Source organism: Lethenteron reissneri, chromosome 58 (assembly GCF_015708825.2).
Source record: "Lethenteron reissneri isolate LAM-NWPU_2019-01 chromosome 58, ASM1570882v1, whole genome shotgun sequence".
Taxonomy (NCBI): domain Eukaryota; kingdom Metazoa; phylum Chordata; class Hyperoartia; order Petromyzontiformes; family Petromyzontidae; genus Lethenteron; species Lethenteron reissneri.
In genome coordinates, this window is record NC_083836.1 from 5,704,133 (window position 1) to 5,726,824 (window position 22,692).

The window sequence follows — 22,692 nt, forward strand, 5'->3', positions numbered from 1 at the left end:
AATACAATACCCTATGAGACGTTGTATTTTTTTTTAAATAAAAAGTCCATCCTATGTGTTAGTGCATTTTTTTATATTTTAGGCAGGGAATGAGTTTTAAAATTTAGTTTTTTTTTCTGGGGGGGACCCCAGACCCCCTGGAAGATTTGGTCCCCCCCAATGTTGATTTCATGGCTACGGCCTTGGGGCAAGTGCTGTTTAGCGTTCAGCATCGATGAAGGCCGGCACAGCACACGAGGGGGTGGGTGAACCAGCACTACGCCCGGCCGCCTTTGTCTCCCCAGTGGCGATGTTTACACACCGCACCAGGTACTCACTTGATGCTGAGTCGACCTAGGGGAAGCCCAGGACCAGTTCAAATAATCGTCACTGGCGTTGGCCGTGATCAGGAAATTAACTCGGAACGCCGGTTTCGTAGCGCAGTGCGCTAACCGCTACACTACCGCTCCCCACTATAACACCACTCACCCACTCAATAACCTACCGACCCACTCAATCACCTCCTTCCTCACCCACTCTTTAACTCACTAGCCCACGAACCACTCACTTGCTCTCTCACCCACTCTTTAAATCAATGAATCACTCACCCACCTACTCACCCAACAACTCACTCACGAACTCCCTCACCGACTTTTTTACTCACCCACCCACCAATCTCTCAATCACATACTCTCTCTCCCACCCACGCACCCACGCACTCAATCACCAAACCACTCCCTCACTCACCCACCTACCTAGCTATCCACTCACCAAACTCCCTCGCCCACTCACCCACTCTGTCACTCCATGAGTGACGGAGGCAACACAAGCTTCCGTCTTCAGGTGGAGCCATCACAGCAAAATTACTGTATCAAGAAACATCGTGATTTAATTCATTTTTATTTTATTTTTTTACCTACGTGACTTTACCGAAAAAACCAAAGAGAATTGAGGGCTCACCAAAAAAACAATAATAGCCCTGGGCCCCCTCCCCCTCCCCTCCCCCTCCCCTCCCCTCCCCCTCCCCTCCCCCTCCCCCTCCCCTCCCCCTCCCCTCCCCTCCCCCTCACAGCTAATCCGACTCTGTTCACTCCCAGTTATATAACGTCGCTTCGCGGTCCGCTGCAACGGGGTCGTTGTACACCACAGACGGAAGCCGCAGAACGTTACGGCCGCCAAAGTGAAACGGACTCGTAATCCTCGTAAAAGGAGTGAGATGTCGAATGTTTACACGCGCCTGTCGGGATCACACGTGGTGCCTCCCCTCCCCACCACAACCACCACCACAACCACCACCACCTTCTCGTCGTGCCAAATAAGCGGATGAAATGTCTTGGCCCACCTCCGCGCGCACTTCGCAGCCGTCAAAAGTGGGCGTTTGGCAAACGTCTCGGCTCATCCACTCTCACTCACTCCTCTCTCTGGCAGCGCGTTCGACAAATCGTTCCAAATGTATAAATAGCGTCCGCACGGAAGCGACGTGGCTGTTGCTGCTGTTTGGGCTTCTTCTTATTCCTAGCGTTGTTCCCGCTGTGACACAGGGTCCGCTTTTCGGCATTGTCTTCTCAATTTGGCTCGGTCCAGGGCATCTTCGGGGGATGCGTTGCCGCAGTTTTGGCACGGCGGTGAAATAGTCTCAGGCCTCGCGATAAATTTCCCACGTGGATTATGATCCACGGTGGCTAGCAGATGTTCACTGCCTCGTCTAGTATGCAGGAGGATCGTGGGTTCGATCCTGACCCCGACGCCCGCATATTTGGAGTTTGTATGTTCGCTCTCCCCGTGGTGGCGTGGATTTTTTCTGCAGGTCCTCCGGTTTTTCCCCTCCACATTTAAAAACACGCGTTTAACGTATTTGGCTGCTTTAATAATATCATAAGCCACTTCATTGAGCTATCATTCGTCGCCAGGTCGCTTCTAAAAAAGAGCTGCATAGCCCTTGGCCTTACCTGCTAAAATAAAAAGTCGTTCAAGTCGTAGAACCCGGAGAAAACTTCACCTTGCCAACTTACAGGATGACACCGACTAACTGCCGCCTCCTGGCAATACCTCCCTGTTCAACACCTACACCACCTGGCAAGCCCTGGTGGTGGTCACTTATCCAAGCACTCACCAGGCTCAACTTTGCTTAGATTCTAAGATCTGACGAGATCAGGCACATATGTGGCGATTTGGTTCTAGCTTTCTGTATGCGGTGACCCATGTTCAAATCAAAGTTATTCTCATTTACCGATAACCCCACTACCCCCCCCCCCCCACTCACAAATCCACCGATACCCCCACTACCCCCCCCACTCACAAACCCACCAATACCCCCCACTACCCCCCCCCACTCACAAACCCACCGATACCCCCACTACCCCCCCCCCACTCACAAACCCACCGATACCCCCACTACCCCCCCCCCACTCACAAACCCACCAATACCCCCCACTACCCCCCCCCCCCCACTCACAAATCCACCGATACCCCCACTACCCCCCCCCCACTCACAAACCCACCGATACCCCCACTACCCCCCCCCCCACTCACAAACCCACCGATACCCCCACTACCCCCCCCCCACTCACAAACCCACCGATACCCCCACTACCCCCCCCCCACTCACAAACCCACCGATACCCCCACTACCCCCCCCCCCACTCACAAACCCACCAACCCCCCCCACTACCCCCCCCCCACTCACAAATCCACCGATACCCCCATTACCCCCCCCCACTCACAAACCCACCGATACCCCCACTACCCCCCCCCCACTCACAAACCCACCGATACCCCCACTACCCCCCCCCACTCACAAACCCACCGATACCCCCACTACCCCCCCCCACTCACAAACCCACCGATACCCCCACTACCACCCCCCCCCCCCCACTCACAAACCCACCGATACCCCCACTACCCCCCCCCACTCACAAACCCACCGATACCCCACTACCCCCCCCACTACCCCCCCCCCCACTCACAAACCCACCAATACCCCCACTACCCCCCCCCCACTCACAAATCCACCGATACCCCCACTACCCCCCCCCCCCCACTCACAAACCCACCGATACCCCCACTACCCCCCCCCCACTCACAAACCCACCGATACCCCCACTACCCCCCCCCACTCACAAACCCACCGATACCCCCACTACCCCCCCCCCCCCACTCACAAACCCACCATTACCCCCACTACCCCCCCCCCACTCACAAACCCACCGATACCCCCACTACCCCCCCCCCCCCACTCACAAACCCACCGATACCCCCACTACCCCCCCCCACTCACAAACCCACCGATACCCCCACTACCCCCCCCCCCACTCACAAACCCACCGATACCCCCACTACCCCCCCCCCACTCACAAACCCACCGATACCCCCACTACCCCCCCCCCCACTCACAAACCCACCGATACCCCCACTACCCCCCCCCCCCACTCACAAACCCACCGATACCTTCACTACCCCCCCCACTCACAAACCCACCGATACCCCCCATTACTCACCCCCCACTTACAAACCCACCAATACCCCCCACTAACTGGATCTTCACCACCTTCAACGTCATCGTAAGCCATTGATCAATCCACTGCTGGACGAAGGCTGAGCCACGCCGTCACCATCTCACACGGTCCTGCGATGCCACACGCTGCGTCCATCGCTCCATCTCCGCACTGGATGCCCTCTCGAGGAATGCTCCCTCCTTCGGCTGCCACTCCGTCGCTAGTCTCGACACAAGCTGCTCATTGTCCATTCAAGCAACGCGTTCTGCCCGGAGCTCGCCATCAATCCTTTTCTAAATAAAATGACAACTGGGGTGGAATTTATCAAAAGTATTTTATTGTTCATTTCTAGCAAGGCATGTAAGCACACGGCACAAACCAGGCGACAATGGTGATGTCTGTAAACATATTCGCTCGTTATCAACGCGACAGGCATTGTCTCGTGAGCACGAACCCACAGACCTTTGCAATGCGATGCTGTACAATAACACATGCGCATAATTAATTTACAACGTAAAATTTATTTAATTTGTGTGTGTGGGCTCAAGCGATATGGCACGAAGGGTATCCGCGTTATAACGTTTTTTACGATATAATGATACAGCGATTATCGCGATATAATTTACCCATAAGTCTGCATTATTGTTTTCGGAATTGTTATTGTTGTTGTATTGCTTTTGTGTTTCGATGTACTTAAAGTACAAATAAAGTTCTCAACTGCATGATAATTGTTTTTTTACCCTTTTATCTGCCAACAAAACTGACGCCTTTTTTTTTACAAGGAGTCATGTTTGCATTGACCACAATACCTGCGGTCGGAATGCAAACAATAAACACAACTCTGATAATGTATGCACTGTGTTTGAAATTGATTGGTCCACACCTGAGACAGCTTTTCGCCAAAAGGCGCATTTTGGCGTCATCTGGTCCAATACCATGTGAGACTAGGCTCTAAGAAAAGCTCCAGGGACATGACACGCAAGAGTAGGGCCACCGCCCAAATACGGCGTGCTTCAAAAAAATGTTAACGCTTCTTAGAATTTTCAACAATACCCACAAAAGAAATGTGCCTCCGGGCTCTGTAGACCACCTGGAGAAGATTCCAGGCACGCGTTGACAACGATGGCGAACAAGTGGAGACTCTTAGACTTTTTGAAGCTATTAACATACTTTTGTTATCGTGTTACAGCGTTGTATTATCCGTTCTTTTTCCATTAAAAACGACAGTCCCATGTAAGTGTTACCATGTTTTTGAAGCACCACGTATAATCAGAGTTTAGAAAACAAACAAAACATCTCGATCGTCGTCTCCTTCTGTCAAAAAACAAAAAAAAACAACTTTGCAGGACAACTCCTGAACATCAGTGACCTAGACTCAGAGGCGGGGGGCTGTCCCGGGTCGATCGAGGAGAAATGTCGCGACAAAACCCTCCGTGCCAAAACGTCACAATGCATGCGACGTTGACCAATTGTGCGCCGTAAAGGAGCTCTGCGAGAGTTGAAAACTCAAGAGGCTGTGCGGTCGAGAACCATCATCATTCAGGACCCTGTTAAAGCAAAAAAAACCAACAGAGAATAGTCTCAGTTTGTGCTGGACGTTGACGTTAAACACGTCTCCAGGCCACAGGGAATTAAATAAGCAGCCGCAAACACAAAGGCATCTTTGCTCGAAGCCTCGCGCGCGCGCGCGCGTGTTTCTTGAAATGTGCGAGAAATATTCGCCGTGCCGCGCGAAGATTTATTAGCCTTACAAAAAAATAAATAAAAGAAACGTGGAAAATACGAGCACGCGATTAATAAAATGGAGGTCAATGAACACATTACGTTCAAATACTGTTATAAATCAGCGGTATTCGGACATGACAGCAACATTGCATGGGAGGTCAAGCCTACTTTGAGACTGGAATAATGATTCTAAGGCCCGCTACATTAATAACTCTGAGTTTGTGAATGACGCCCAGTATGATTTTTCTATTTGGCGAGTTGGTGGTTCGCGCCTGGCGGTCTGAACTCGGCGGCATGAGAGTTTGATTCCCGCCAGTCACCACCCTCCCTGCCTCCGCCACGACACCATCACACCATCACACACGGGCCAGCATGGTGAAGTATGCTCAAATACTCCCCCACGACTGGCACGGCATGGGGAGGGCCTTCGACGCAGCAGTACACTCCAAGCGCCGCGCACTGCGCACTGCAATCAGCACTTGAAACGTTTCCACGTTGAGAGTTACATCATGGAAAATAATAATACAGAAAAATTAAATACCCACAGATCTTGACAAGGAGGAGGGAAAAAACGATTACATAGGAGCACCTATTTGTTAAAATATTAACAATGTGTCAAAACGTAGGTGGATAATGTATCCCTGGTACGTTTAACATGTAGGCTGTAGCGACCAATATCACCCATAACAGGTTTTTTTGGGGGGGTTAGATCGCGTAAATATAAATGTGTCGTTAAACCCGCCACCACCCGACACAGCCAACTAGTAAGGTTTGTCAAATCCACAACAACCATGTATTGTTCTTCTTGGTTCTTTCGGTAAAGTCACGTAGAAGGGAAATAATAAAATAACAAAAATAAAACATAATAAAATATTTCTCACGACGTTTCGGCCACAATGCAAGCAGCCGTCCTCAGGTGAAGAACAGGTCTGTCGGAAAGACGCTGTTGTGGCCGAAACGTCGTGAGAATTATTTTATTATGTTTCATTATTTTATTATTTCCCTTCTACGTGACTTCACCGAAAGAACCAAGAAGACGAATCCCTGCAGTCACGAAAGCTTTAAATCGAAATTTAACCATGTATTGTATTAGTAACAAGAATTGGCACGTTCTGTTTACGTGACAAACCTTTACTAACTTGCCGTGTCAGGTAGTGGCGGGTTTAGCGACGCTTTTATATTTACGCCGTATAACCGAAACCCCCCCCCCCCTTCTCTGTAATGTATCCCTGGTAGTCGACCAAGTCAAAGTACAGCGGCGCACACTGCACCCACTGTGTTGCGAGTCTTTGGCAGCTGTCGTTGATGGAACATTTTTAGTGCGTGCGTGTGTTTAGTTTGCCGTCCTTCCCCCGCACCTCCGAACGAGTACAGTGCCAAAGAAGTTCAACATACGTGCATCAACTCGTTTCTGTAGAAATGCTTTTTTTGTCGCGTGCGTTTCGTTTGCCGTCCTTCCCCCGCGCACTTTCCGATGAGCACAGTTGGCTGTGTGCTGTGCGAAAGAAGTTCAACATACGTCAGCTCATTTCTTTAGCGCTGCTTTTCGTGCGTCTGGTTTGTTGTCCTGGCCCCGATTAGCACAGTTGACTACGTACGGTGCCAAGCCCAAGAAGTACAACATACATGTACATACATTTCGGAAGAAAGTGTAGTGTACTATGAGACATCTCCTTTACCAGTGGCAAAATATAGTAATAGGGTTTAACCCTTTCAACTGGTACAAAAACTGACACCTTTATACAAGGCATCATGTTTGCAATAACCACAACACAAGCAGTCAAAATGCAAACAAAAAGAAACAACTCTGATAATGATAATGATATGCACTGTATTTGAAGTTGATTGGTCCACACCCGAGACAGCTTTTCTTAGAGCCTAGTCTCCATTGGTGTTGGACCAGATGACGCCAAAAAGGCGTACAACTCAAAAACAGTGCACTATCACAGTATTGAGAGCTCTGGGTAAGCATTTACACTGAGACATCTCCTTTACCAGTGGCAAAATATAGTAATATAGGTAAAAACCTTATTACTATATTTTGCCACTGGTAAAGGTAAGCATTTACACTATGAGACATCTCCTTTACCAGTGGCAAAATATAGTAATATAGGTAAAAACCTATTACTATAAGTGTAGTGTAGCAGAACGACACGACTCTATTGGTTCGATATGGGGGCTTGTAGGCAGGTGTCACGGGGGTCGTGTCAGGCCGTGACACTTTACGTGAACCCAACAGGATACGTGACCGGATAAAGGGGGGCCAGGGGCCCCAGGGGGGGTCACGTGGTTGGGGTTCGGGCCTTCCTGATCTAAGGATCGGGAGCGGGGCCTGGCGCGGAGCCACGCCGGAGTGGTCATGAGCAGGGCGTGGACGTAGAGCGGGGCTGTTCTGGGCTGTGCTGGGCTGTTCTGCTGGGTCATCTCTGTGATGAAGCTCTCTGGTCTCCGCTAGTGGACCAGGCAGCGTGTTGGGCTGTCCTGGTCCAGTGATGTAGTTCCCCCCGTAGGTTAGCTAAGTTAGGAACGGTGGCTACCCCCTTAAGTCGTTATGTTAAGTGTGACCTGTTGTGTTAGCTAATAAATAGTGTTGCCTCCAAAGTCCAGTGTGCACCTGAATTTAACCCACGATAAAAGTAGTGCGTCACATGCTGCGGTAGAGTGCCAGCCCATTCGGGTGGAGGGCCGCCTGACCGCAACACAGCTGTGGGTGGCATCCACACTGACAACCCCAATGTTGTAATGCCACACAAGCGACGGCACCTATTGACGTCTCACTTCACTCTGCGCACGAGGAGGGCCTCCTCCATCCGACAACGCCTCCCACGCGCCATCGACCTTCGTCGTTGCCACGTGGGTGAGGAGGTCGCCTCCGTTCTCGGCTGCACCACTTCAGGCGGCCGTCTGGAATGCTCTCCGTGTCTTGAAATCGCCTTCGCGAGACTCAGCTGCTGCTGCCCTTGTTCGAGTCAAGACTTAAGATTTCCCACTCAATTTGTTTGCACGTGCGTTGGAGCTTCTGGAGATAGACGGTTGCATTTAGACGCTATATAGACAGATGTAAATGGTGTTGTGTTTCATGGCTGTGTAAAATAATTAAGTTGGTAGGCAAGTTGATCGTTTAAGTGACATTTGGTGGTGCTGTTTTAGATTCATGAGCTGTTCGTGCCGATTAGGACCTTAGCTCAAGCTGGTATTTTTGTTTTAGCAGGTAAGGCCCACTGAGCTATGAAGCTCTTTTTCAGAAGCACCGTGGCCACAAACGATAGCCCAACGAAGTGGCTTATCACATGGAAATGTACAGCAGCCAAATACTCGAAACGCACGTTGAAAAACCGGAGGACCCGGAGAAAAATCCCCGTGACCACGAGGAGGGAGAACATGCAAACTCCAAATATACAGGTGTCGGTGGTCAGGATTCAACACACGACGTCCAGTATACCAGGCGAGGTAGTTAACATCTCGCCACCGTGGCACCCCCTGCTTGACGGTAACCGTCATTTTCCGTGGATGTGCACACATCCGGCCGTTTGAACATGCTGTACCGCAGTCACATTGCCAGTCGGACATCATATATACGCGACGTTTCGCCGCACGTTGATTTCGACCGCCGTTCGAAAACCGCGTCGGGCGAAAGAAAAAAAGTAAAATCCCAAAAGAGACGGCGGCGAGCGTTGTCAGAAGTCGCGGAACGGCTCTCTGTCCTTCGCCGGGATGACGGCGGCGTCCTTCCAGTCCTCCTCGGGGTACGACTCGAAGTTGGAAATGTCCCCGGCGTGCGACACCTTGGGGATTATGGGAGGCTTCGACGGACGACAGACAACAGACGACAACAGGCACACACAATGCAAATATAAATAAAAATCAAACGAAGATTCCTCCGTTGGGGAAAGTGCCGTTCAGCGAGCAGCACCTACGAAGGCCGGCACGGCACACGAGGGGGGTGGGGTGGCCAGCCCCATGCCCGGCCGCCGTTGTATGTATGTTGAACTTCTTTTTCACCGTACGTAGCCAACCGTGCTGATCGGAGGTGCGGGTGGAGAAACAAAGATCCAGGACTTAAGAGTTGACAGCGCCGAGGGGTTGGGAGAAGGGAGTTTCAGGGCAGCATAGAGGAATGAGGGACTTCCCACTGAGCGAAGGCTGACTGATGTTTACACATCACACCAGGTACTCATTTGAGAAGGGGACCACCAGGGCATCCTTCCAATCCTGCAGAATCCGTCCAGTGGTCCAAACTGTTGTTATGATGTCATATAGGGCAGTTTGTGCACAAACGCCACCCTCCCTCAGCATTTCGCTTGGGAGATCATCTCTGCCCGGTGCCTTTCCTGGTCTCAGACTCTGGATCACCTTCAATACTTCCTCAACAGATGGCACCTCAGCCAGCCACTCACAGGGGGTGACTTCTTCCAATATTTGAGGCACCGCAGCCTCAGCAGGGTCATCCCCACTTTGTGTCATGATGTTTTCCTGGCTGAGGGATTTCCCCTCCCCCAGGACCTCACAGAAATGCTCAGCAAATCTGCAAACCTCTTCCTGGGGGTCGGAGATCGGATCACCGTTTTTTCCCCTAATGATGGTAATAGGTGTGGCGCTGCAGGTTACTTTTGTGATGGAGTTATATAGTGATTTGTGATCGCGGGCCACTGAGGCAGACTCCATCTCCTCAGCAACCCAAGACCACCACCCATCATTGCAGCGCCTTACGGCTCTCCGAACCTCCGAGCGTGTAAGCCTCCTCGCGCAGATGCGCACACACACGCACACACGTGGCACGAGGCGCGCGAGAGGAAACGGGAGCAAGTCGAGCGGGTACAAAAAAAAACACATCGTGCGAGCATTCCAACTGCGCGTGTTCATTATGCCACACAGTTCGGGTGCTTGTCTGTGTCTAGCGGTGTGTCTGCGCGCAGAGAGACCGCGCGTGTCCACGCTGCTGCAAGCAACGGGGAATTTCCTTCACTGGCTGCGGCCCTGGGGCCACCAGCGTAGACGGGCGTTGCTGAAAGATATTCGGGGCGTGACTTCTTCACGCTCCACTCCTGGCTCTTTTCTTTCCTCCGCCCTTGACAAATGGGCAGTGCAGACTGCCAGAGGAAGAAGGGACCTTAAGAACGTTATTCCTGACGTTCACCAAAACTATTGGTGTTTGTTGGATTATTTGGGAGATTGTGATGGGAGATCCCGATGGGAGATTTAGATGGGAAATCGTGATGGGAGATAATGATGGGCGATTACAATGGGAGATTGTGATTGGAGATTACGCTGGGAGATTGTGATTGGAGATTACAATGGGAGATTGTGATGGGAGATTGTGATTGGAGATTACGCTGGGAGATTACAATGGGAGATTGTGATGGGAGATCGCGTTAGGAGACAGTCTTACCTTCAGCTTGCGCTGTGGAACCAGCGCCCAGTCGATGTGTTTAAACCACCGGTGCCTCTTAACATCTTCCGCCCCATCCTGAATAACCAAACCACACCGCACATGGCTCCTCCATATCAATCGCAAATCCATTTTTTGCCACGGAGCAATAAATGACCACTCCAATGAAGGAAATCGTCCAAGTTTTTTTTTTATGGGAGCCGATAGGTTACACGGTTGCTACGTCTGCAAAAAATGAATTTCGAAGGAAACCTTACAAGTTTTTCGCGAAGAAACAAACACGCTACAAAATATCGACAACCAATCGCAGTCACACTTGCCCCCCAACTTCCCATTGTCAATGCCCAGAGCGGTGTCGTCTTTAATAATAATAATAATAGTTCAATTTGTAACGCGCGCAAATTTGCAGACGTAGTGGCCGCAACTCAGAGGCGCGGAGCCAAGCTCAGAGTCGCTCAAAAGCATGATTGTAGAGGTGAGTTTTTAAGTGTCTCTTGAAGGAGGCGATTGAGGTGATGCTGCGAATGTGCAGAGGGATATCGTTCCAGACTGTTGGGGCTGCCACCGAGAAGCGGCGCATAGACACGAGTGCCATTAAATCTCTTTCAAAAATACATTTTCTAAAAAACAATCATAACAGTCTTCTTGGTTCTTTCGGTAAAGTCACGTAGAATGGAAATAAAAAAATTATAAAAATAAAACATAATAAAATAATTCTCACGACGTTTCGGCCACAACGCAAGCAGCCGTCCTCCGGTGAAGAACAGGCCTATTCTTCACCTGAGGACGGCCATTCTACGTGACTTTACCGAAAGAACCAAGAAGATGAATCCCTGCAGTCACGAAAGCTTTAAATCGAAACAGAACAGTATCTATGTGCAAAGCTATCGCTTAAGAACACAAATGATACCAATGCGGATAAGACTATATTTTTTACACTTCATATAAAATTGGGGAAATAAATGATGGGGTCGGCTGATCGGGATGATGCCAGTTGACCATCTATCTCAGTTGAGCCTCCCAGATATTTGGTAGCCTTTGGTGCTTTGAGGATCCGTTGATGTCTACACCTTTGCCCAGGGTCTGGTTGCCACCTGTCCTGCTTATACCAGGAAACATTGTTGATGTAGCTGTCCTCAGAAACGTGTGAGATATTAACTGCCTCGCCTGGAATACAGAAGGTCGTGGGTTCGATCCCGACGCCGATGCCTATATATTTGGAGTTTGCTTGTCTGTCTCCCCGCGTGGTCCCGTGGATTTTCCTCCAGGTCCTCCGGTTTTTATCCTCACATTTAGAATCAACATCACGCGTTTGGAGTATTTGGCTGCTATGAATGTCCACGCGATGACAAGCCACTTGGCCGAGCTATTATTTGTGGCCAGGTCACTTAAGATCTGCAAAGAGGAGTGGGACAAAATCCCTCCTGAGATGTGTGCAAACCTGGTGGCCAACTACAAGAAACGTCTGACCTCTGTGATTGCCAACAAGGGTTGTGCCACCAAGTACTAAGTCATGTTTTGCAGAGGGGTCAAATACTTATTTCCCTCTTTAAATGCAAATCAATTTATAACATTTTTGACATGCGTTTTTCTGGATTTTGTTGTTGTTATTCTGTCTCTCACTGTTAAAATAAACCTACCATTAAAATTATAGACTGATTATTTCTTTGTCAGTGGGCAAACGTACAAAATCAGCAGGGGATCAAATACTTTTTAAATCCTTTATATTAAGTTCGCTTGCTTGCTTGCGCGCTTATGACCGTGCAAATCTTTCGGTCGTTTTTTAACTCGCTCCCCGTGATCCAATCGAGCTGACATTTTGCACACAGACTCGTTGTGCGTGACAATTTATTTTCGTGAAAAAATGTTTCCAAAATTTTCCACTTTTTAGGAAAAAAAATTTCATATTTAATTTAAAATACCAATGTGATAAAAATGAAACTCTTACTCAAGAAAAACAGAAATGAATAATAAAATCAAACCGATGCCACGCATATAAAGGATTTATAGTGAAAAACTTTGTTTTTACGGGTTAATTTTTTTCCCTCACTGTATGAAAAAGAGCTAAACAGCTCAGTAGGCTTTACCTGGTAGAATAACATTTAGTTTTATAATAGTTTAGTTTAAATTCTTCCTGGGACATTAACAGTCCTGGTTTTTGTCTGCTGTGTAACAATACGCTTCTCAATTCAATACAATAAAATTCGATGCAGATCTCCCCTCTTCCGGTATTGTGAGGTGTGCTCTCCTTTTTTCTCAATTAAAGTAGAATAACAAATAAATACAAATGTTATATGCACAGTTTTTCATTCGCTCTCACAGCAGAGAGAGAGAGAGAATTGAATCAGAGGTTTGGGAAATCACAGACAAGCAGGAACAACAGCCAGACCCTGCGCCAATAATTGCCCAAGAGCTGTGGTCCTACATTTGTATTTCTTTCACCAACTCCATCAACTGATCTTTGTTCATGTGGGAGGAGTGCCTGGCAGAAAAAAACCCCACGCGTGCCAAGGCAGGGTAGGAACACTCGATCCCCTTACAGACGGAAACCAACCCACTTGCTGCACTACCACCGTGACCTCTCGATAAGCCAGGGGGTGGCTTAGGGTAAGGTTGTCTCTGGTATAGGCCAATCAGTTTCAAAGGCACATAATATCAGAACATCATTGGAACCTCATTTGCCAGTAGAAAAATATGATAATTGTTTTTTTTTTACCCTTTTTTCTGGCAACAAAACTGACACCTTTTTTTTACAAGGAGTCATGTTTGCATAGATCACAATACCTGCAGTCGGAATGCAAACAAAAAAATATAACTCTGACAGTGCATAAATTATCAGAGTTATGTTTTTTTGTTTGCATTCAGACTGCAGGTATTGTGGTCTATGCAAATATGACTCCTTGTAAAAAAGGTGTTAGTTTTGTTGCCAGATAAAAGGGTAAAAAAAAACAATTATCATATCAGAGCATGTTTGCTTGCATGTTTTACCACAAGTACGTGTGGTTGATGCAGATTTGACGGACTTGCAATAGGTATCCATTTGGCGTTTGAACACCTGAACACCTCCTGTTTTATTGTCATCAAGGTTCAAGCATATTCATTTTTTTTATATAATTTTTATGCTGCTAAAAAATTAAATGTCCCGTGGATATAGAGGGAGGGCGTTTCACGAACGAGCGCCCACGATTAACTACGACCCTCGCCGCTTCCTCCACGGCGCTGGAGGATGACGAGCAGCACCGCGGCTCAGCCAACCGGCACCTGGATTTTTTGACACCTCGGAGGTTGCAACATTAGCCGAGCGGTTGGAAACCGAAACGGGGGCGGCGTTCGAGATCCGCCACAGAGACAAAGATCCCCCCTCGTGTAGCCTTAACGGAATCTTTTCACGCGATCTAACCTAAAAAAAACCACCTGTATTATGGATGATATTGGTTGTGAAAGCCTTCGTGTTAAACTTAACTTGGGGCAAGTGCTGTTCGCGAATAGCAGCACCTGTGAAGGCCGGCACTGTGGCACACGAGGCGGTGGGTGGCCGTCTCCCCACCAGCAATGATTTTACACGCTACACCAGGTACTCATTTGAGGCCGAGCCGACCTAGGGGAGGACCAGGACCAGTTCAGATAATCATCACCGGCGGTTGGCGTTGGCCGCGAGCGGGAATTGAACTCGTGCGGCCGGGGGTTGGTAGCACAGCGCATTGAGCGCTACTACACGACCGCTCCACCCCACACGGATGGCGCATGTCCACGGGCACACACACACGCACACCTGTGCTGACTTTGCGATGCGGCCGCATACCGTACCTTCATGTTGCCCAGTCGTCTCGTGCGGTCCGAAGCCAGGAGCTTCTTAATCAGGTCCCTGTGATTTTCGCAGGGAGTTGGGAGTGTACGTGGAAGGAGGGGGGGGGGGAAAGAGGTGTAAAAGTCAAAACGGCGGTGCGTGCCAGGTCAGTGTACGGGCGGTCTCGCTCCCTGCCGCGCATTCCTCCGCGTGTTTGTCCGGGGTAGCCTCGGATCAGCTCCGGCTGCTGTACGCGTGTACACGCACACACGGTGCGACCCCTGGATGAGGGCTGCCCCCCTTCTCCTCCCCCTATAAAACAAGCTTGGGAATTAATGTACTTGTGCAATTTTTACTTTTATACTTTTTATTTAAGGGGCGCCATGGTGGCGTGATTTTTTTTCTACCTCGCCTGGTATGCAAAAGGTCAGGGGTTCGATCCCAACCCCGACGCCTGCTGCTGTATACCACCTGGAGTTCGCGTGTTCTCCCCGCGGCCGCGTGGAGCTATCATTTGTGTCCAGGTGGCTTTTGAAAAAGAAGCTATTAGCCCAGTGGGCTTTACGTGGTAAAATAAAAATAAAAAGTTATTTTTTATATCTTTTAGTTTGCACTCCGATCGTGTTTAAGTATTTGTTGTTGTAACTTTCGCACCCTCTCCTACTGGCCGTGATCATTTCCGTTGATTTCCGAGTCTGATTTTGCGCGAGCAAAAAATGTGTGTCGTGCACCCACCCCCCCTCCCCCACACTTTTTTAGTCGCTCGATCCGACCCAAAAATCATGCTGGTGGTCGCGAGAGACTCCGCGTTTAATTGTTCGACCATACTTCACCACGACGGTCAGTGTGGGTTCGGTGAAGGGACGGAGGGGTTCTCAGGACTGGTTACAAATATCACTCTGAATTAACGTTGAGCTTGGGGGGGGGGGCTTTTTAGGGGACGATGGCCATCGGTGTTTTTGACTGCTTCGGAAGTGCTTGATCCAGCGGTGGATTAATTGTGCATGATTCCATGTGAAGGTGATGAACATTTCTGAAGCAGTGGTGATGGTGGTAGCCTGGTGTTTTTTTTTATAACATTAACATCTCGCAACAGTGGGGAGATGCCAACTCCCTCCCTCGGCTAGTATGCAGTAGCTCGTAGGTTCGATCCCGATCCTGACGCCTGCACATTTGGAGTTTGCGTGTTCTCTCTCTCCCCATAGCTGCCTGGATTTTTCTCTGGGTCCTCCGGTTTTTCTCTCCACATTTACATTCAACACTCGCACATCCGATTGGCACGGCCGGCAGCGACCGACGGTGCGAAATAAGTTCAGCGTACGTAGACGCATACGCACAATTGACTGCTGTAAATGTCCACATAATAAGCTACTTCGTTGGGCTATCATTTGTGATAGCAAAGTCGCTTCTGAGAAACAGTTACACAGCTCTGTGAGCATGACATGGTAAAATACAAAAACTTTTCTTGGTTCTTTCGGTAAAGTCCTGGTTTTCACCTGAGGACGGCTGCTTGCGTTGTGGCCAAAACGTCGTGAGAATTATTTTATTATGTTTTATTTTTATTATTTTATTACTTCCCTTCTACGTGACTTTGCCGAAAGAACCAAGAACATGAATCCCTGCAGTCACGAACGCTTTAAATTGAAATACAAAAACGTTGTTTAGTTTATGGCTTTTCGATTTAAAGCTTTCGTGACTGCAGGAATTCATCTTCTTGGTTCTTTCGGTAAAGTCACGTAGAAGGGAAATAATAAAATAATAAAAATAAAACATAATATTATTTAATTTTATGATGTTTTATTTTTATTATTTTATTATTTCCCTTCTACGTGACTTCACCGAAAGAACCAAGAAGATAGTTTATGGCTTTCAACTGGATACCTGACCTGCTGCAGCCTGCGACTGTTTAATATTATCCTCAGGTGGAAAATAAGTAAATCCATTTCATGGTCTTTCTCGGGGGTTTATGATGCGGTAAATCTGTTGCCAGCCGGTAACGTTGAGCGCCACCGTGGTTCACGTGCAATACAAACAGATATTTTATCGCCCGTCTGGGAATTACGCAGCTACCAGAACTGTTTTATTTCGTTTCGTCTTGAAAACGTTTATAATTTGTCACCGTGTGCCTGCGCTCAGAGCAGAAATGCAATTCTGATTTTTTTTTTACCGTTTCAGAGTCTCAATATGAATACGGCCTTGATGCAATTGCACGGCACTACCGGATGATGCTATTCACCGTACTTATTCATGATAATAATTTATATCTATGGCATATCAACATCGTTATCATCAATCCATCAGCATCATCCTCATAACTATCATGCTCATCACGATTGTCAATTCATCATTAATCCAGTGGAATGTAAGCATATGCTGCTTCTGTCAGAATTGTGCAAATACAAGTTGAGCTAACATCCAAACCAGTCACGTGTCTCAGTGGGAGATTGGGCGGCTAGCAATGGAACGGGTTGAGAGTTCAAATCCTGTTTGAGAACCAGTTTGCGGGGAAGTTGACAGAAGTTGCCCTATGGATAGACTCGCTCGCCACGACTGCAATGTGGAATTTCCACCACCGGCTCAGCAAGGGGGAGGGCGGGGGGGGCGGAGTGCTGTACGCAGGAGATGAATATCTCCCCAATAAATCACTCAGACTTTTTAATGGATTACATCCAACTTGTATCGTTTAAAATATAATTTCTCTCCCCCCGCCACCACCACCACCACACCGCACCCACCCACCCACCCACGCCGCCACGGCAATCGAATTAAACCAAACAAAGTCAGCGTGACACGTACACGGAGCCGGCGCTGTTGCGACCGTGCCAACGTTCCCGTGGCCTCATTGCGTCGGTGATGGACGGGCAGTTTGGCCGTCGAAGAGTGCGACGGCATCAATGGCCGCGCGCGTCTCAACGACTCGGAGCCCGGGTGATGGCACTGTGGCACAGGTGGTCGGGCGGGTGGGCCAACGTCACCCACGCCCGGCCGCTTTCGTCAGGTGCGTATGCTCGGCCCTGCCGGGCGCAAGTGCTGTTAGCGAGTAGCACCGGTAGAGCCCGGCACTTTGGCACGCGAACTCGGGTCGGCCGCAAGATGCCCTGCCCGCCCACCCCCCCCCCCCCCCCCAGTGCCGATCTTTACACGCCTCGCTGGATATACTCATTTAAGTCCGAGTCGACCTCGGGGAGGCCCACGACCGGTTCAGATATTCGTCACTGGGGGTCATGAGCGGGAATCGTACTCGGGTGTGCAGTCCAGTTGCGCGTTAAACGCCGCTACTCAGACATGCCCCCCAAACCCCCCCCCTTCCCCCCCATAGTTCAGACCGATACACAGAGCCTCTCTCTATCTCTCTTGAGAGTTGGGCACATCTGTCGGGCACATGCGGGAGGAGGCGGGATTTGTGTTTGGCAGTTTTCTCACGAGCTGTGCACCCCTCGCAGTGACGTCATAATGCTGGCGGGGGGCGGGGGGTGGGGGGCGGGCGATATTATTCACGAATTCCTTCTGTTTGACTTGTGCAGTAGCCCGTGGCTCGTTTCTAATGCTCATCTTGTTTGTTCCGTCCTCATTGCTCTATTGTCTGCCTCGTTTGTATTGTCTCGTCTATTCACTATTGTCCGTCTCGTTTGTGTTGTTTGTCTATTTAATGTTACCACTCTCGTTTGTAATGTCCATCTCGTTACTGGGCAATGGACCCCCTGGTGTAATGGAACAGAAATCGGCTAATGCAGTTGTTCATCACTCATTTTCAGAGGAGGAGGGGGGTGTCACTTTCGCCGATAAGACATCATCAGTGAGAGGGCCGCTACGCATTTGAAACCAGCGGGGGTTTGACATCACGACGATGATGATGATGGGGGGGGGGGGGGGGGTGGCGTACGTCAGGGGCCGCACTGAAGGCCACCAACGGCTGCCCGTGGCCCAAGGTGGCCTTGCAACGAAGAGCGCCTGGGTCATGGGGCACAAGAGAGCGAACCACCATTGGTCAACGATCCGCCGTGTGCAAACGAGGGCACGGTTCCACCCCCGCGTTCAGTTTGTAGCGAAGGTCAGCACCCCCCCACCCCCCGCGGAACATACCGTCCCGCGCGTGCATTATTTATTATAGTAATTTTCATGATTTTTATTTTTAAACCGCCCTGTCCAAACATCCACTTAAGTTGGTATTATGTTTCTTGCTATGGCTGGCGCATTGCCAAGAGCCCTCTGGGGGTGAATCGCGGTGATCGCTGCCTGATGTACAAGAACGCATTAATTGCCATGGCACATTATATTATTATTACCGCGCGGTTTTTCAGTGCTATATATTTGTTTAAAGTCTCGGGCTTTGCGAATGACGACGGCGGAGCATCACTCTGTGCCAGAGTGTACGGTGGGCTGTCTCGGCAAGCGGCGGGCCAACACTCACAGCCTCCCTTGCTCAACACACGGGGAGACAAAGGGAAAAAAATTAACCCGTAAAAACAAAGTTTTTCACTATAAATTCTTTATATGCGTGGCGGCTAGAGTCCTCTCGTCCTCTGGCTTGAGATGGCTGCCACCTATGGGTCAGATGATTGCCTGCCACCATTAAGCAATTGGTAATTAAATATAATTTATTTTTTCCTATAAAGTGGAAAATTTTGGAAATTTTTTTTCAGGAAAATTAATTGTCACGCACAACGAGTCTGTGTGCAAAATGTCAGCTCGATTGGATCACGGGAAGTGGGTTAAAAAACGACCGAAAGATTTGCACGGTCGTAAGCAAGCAAGCAAGCACGCAAGTGAACTTAATATAAAGGATTTTAAAAAGGACTGCCCTCACTGCTCCTCCAGAGTTTCGCCTCCCACTTCCCACCTCAGCCCGTTGATTGGCTCTCAAAGCGCCACTTTCAAGCTACAACTATTTCAGCTATTTGTTTAATTTAAATTGAATATCTTAAGCCAGAAGGACTGAATGAACACCTCCCTCATCTTAATTTAAACACAACTTTGTTCTCTTAGGTTATTTCGGTAAAGTCACGTAGGTAAAAATGAAAAATAATAGAAATAATAAATGTATTTCTATTATTTTTATTATTATTATTTTTATTATTATTTTTACTTACGTGACTTTACCGAAAAAACTTAAGAGTATGAATCCTTGCAGTCACGAAAGCTTCAAATCTCGAACAAATGTATTCTTCAGTGGACTAAACTGTATGCCTTATTAGTTTAAAACTAAACGATTAAACTAAACTTTTATTTTGTATTTTATCAGCCAAGGTCCATCGAGCTCTATAGTTCTGTTTCAGGAAGTGACCTGGCCACAAATGATAGCTCATTGAAGTGGCTTGTCACGTGGACATTTACAGCAGCAAAATACTCGACGCGCACGTTCATTCTAGATGTGGAATAAAAAACCGGTGGAACCAGAGAAAAATCCACGCGACCACGGGGAGAGAGAGAGAGAGAGAGAGACGCAAACTCCAAATATAAAGGTGTCAGGGTCGGGATCAAACCCACGACCTCCTGCATATCAGGTGAGGGAGTTAACACCTCACCACCCCCCCCCCCCCCAGGAACACCTCTGCTCGCTTCCATCCTTTGCCGGCAGTGTTGCAGATATTCACCACAGGAGGCCGCTTCTGAAGCCATGACTCTGGGAAGAGACGCGAATAACGAGGGAAAGGATGGGGCCCTAAGGAAATGGGCCGTACACTTGGGGCCAGCCAAGCGAAGGACAGGCAGGCGCGACGCACGAGCAGGGTGGGAACAGGCGGGCAGCCCGCGACGAGGCTGCGTCCATCGGCCAGGGATGGAGGCCCTTGCGGGTGCCGTGGGTGTCTCGCAGAGGTCGCAAACGGGTTTTGATTCCTTACCCGTACCCGGAACCCGGCCGCACAAGGGTCGCAAATGGGTACCCGTTGCCGTACCCGGACGCACCAGGGTCGCAAACGGGTACCCGTACCCTGTCCAGGTACGGGTAGCCGAGTATCGGGTAGGGTACGGGTATCGGGTACCCGGTTGCGACCTCTGGTGTCCCGGCACCACCAGCGACGTTCAGGCCAAGAGACACCCACAACGAAACGCGGATATTTTTTTTGTTGGGATTGTGCGTCTTGCCTCTCTTCAACACGGAGACGCGGATGCCGGTTACGCCGAAGACGGACCATTTGAATACTGTACACAGCAGCAGCAGCGTCGCTCACAGTGAAGCTCAGCAGTGATAGCCAGTGGTTGGGTAATGTTATATTTACATCGGCACAAGAGAACTCGTCTTTATCTGCAAGGAAGTTAGAAGGGTGGTTGGGGGTGGATGGGCGAACTTGACGGATCTTGTTTGCATTCTAGCCAATGACCACAGGGATCTGATCACTATTGGGACAGCTCCCAACTACCACTATCGGCACACACAGCCAGGGCCCCGTCCATGGGGGCAGGGAAAGGTTTAGAATCATAATGTTTATTTATACTGCAGGAGGAATCCGATGAGCTATAAAGCTCTTCTTTCACAGATGTCCAGTAGGGGCACGGGGTCAGAACGTTACAACAACTCACAATATGTAAAAAAAATACCCGATAGGAGTGGAAAGTATAGAAAAGGTAAACAAATCATTTAAAAATACTGTATATACAAATAAAACTAAACACATTTTTCTTTATCTTACCAGGTAAGGTCCACTGAGCCAGTATCTGGGGACCGGAGCAGATCACACCGTGTGAGCCACCCTCGCCCGATGCCTTCAAACTGAACCAGAAGTAGGACATCTAACACCGTGATATTGACCCGTGAGTCCCCCCCCCCCCACCACCAAAGCGCGGGGCCCGGGGCAGTCGCCCCAATTTCACCGCTGTCCACCCCGAGGGACGTGGCACTCGGGGAGAGGAGGGGCCGAGAGTGGCAATGAGCGGAGGCACTGACTTCGAGAAAAGGTCCAGCTGGGGCTGTCTTGGGAACTCCACTTTGCCGTCCAAGATCTTCTTGTAGATGTTGATGGGCACCTCGTCGTAAAACGGGGGGTACCTGCCAAGCACGTACACGCACGCCAATGAGGACAAACATTCCTCCTCGTTAGTCTACACAGGCTGCGTGACGTCATTTATGGACGGCCCCTAATGATGTGATTAGACAAGTGAAGCCACGATATATAACAGCCGAGGTGCGACCGTGGGAAACAAATCAAACATTGGGACCCAATTGCGGAGCCAGGATTTTCAGGTAAGGGGGGAGGGCAACCCCTCCAGCAATGAAACATGATAGAGGAGTTGTTAGTAAGTGAGGACTTGTCCCTTGCTTTTTGTTCGACGCGTGTGCGGCGAAGGCGCAGCCATCGATCGAGGGTCGAATTCGAACCGCGTTGTGTGATCGGCATCGCGCTCACTTCAGGGAAGTCGTGTGCTGTATACAAAACTGCGCACAATTCTGTGAGTCACTTAGAACTGCTTTGCCATTACTTATTGCCAATTATGGACTCAGACTATTGTCCTACACAATGGCAGTGGGGGTCGCCGAATGCCGATTTATGTCTAATATAAACCCCAATGATCCGACCGAAAATAGGGATTTCGATCGGATCATTGGGGGGGGGGGGGGGGCACGTGCCATCCCCCCCCTCACTGGTGTTGGGACCCCACCTGATCAATTGCCGCACCCCCTGAGCTGATGATGTCGTTACTGCGCCACTGGAACCGATCCTGGAACTCTGATCACCAACCTGCAGTGGCTCGCATGGCTCAAAGTAATCTCAAGCAAACTCCTCCCACACGGCTTCACACGGCTTGGGGAGGGGCCTTTGTCCAGCAGTGGGCTGACACACGGGCTGTCAACGGATCCCAATTGGTCCACCTGACACTCTGGTTCATTGTATGCGTGCATGTGAGGCACATTAGGAATGGATCAAACCAGCCACATGGTTAATGGCGTCTCGGAAGAATTGCTGCGTGTAACACACGTGTTGTTGCATTTTACAGAGTGACGGTGCTGTTCTTCACAAGATTAATATTAACCACAATCAATAAATGTGCTTGCCCTCGATTTGGAGCACCTGCCCACGTCCTTCATTTCGAGTGTGCAACACATGTATGTTGAACTCTTTTTTTGCACCGTACGTAGCCAAACCGTGCTGATCGGAGGTGCGAAACATTACATTTCAAAAGCGCTTCATTCAACCCCGCAATTGCAAAGGCCATCGCTGCGATGAAGAAGACCCCATTAAGCTCAAAATATCATATATCCACACATATATATTTTTATTATCTTCAGGCCAGTGGTTTGGGTCGACGTACAAGCGGCGGTATTAAGCGACTAACTTTGTTGTTGGATTCGAATTCTTTTTCGGGATGAGCAAAAACCG

General features: G+C 49.3%; 1 protein-coding gene across 1 annotated transcript in view; it reads right to left on the reverse strand.

Annotated features, from left to right (window-relative positions):
• Nucleotides 1-7,346: 7,346 nt before the first annotated feature.
• The window catches only part of PRKX (protein kinase cAMP-dependent X-linked catalytic subunit), a 35,419-nt gene continuing 20,073 nt past the window's right edge, over nt 7,347-22,692 (reverse strand). Inside the window, exons 5-8 of the mRNA XM_061575324.1 lie at nt 21,261-21,362; nt 14,395-14,452; nt 10,588-10,665; nt 7,347-9,001 (exon numbers count right to left, since the gene is read on the reverse strand). Coding sequence (XP_061431308.1) covers nt 8,876-9,001; nt 10,588-10,665; nt 14,395-14,452; nt 21,261-21,362 — 364 coding nt within the window. The 3' untranslated portion in view covers nt 7,347-8,875. The remainder of the gene's footprint in view (nt 9,002-10,587; nt 10,666-14,394; nt 14,453-21,260; nt 21,363-22,692) is intronic.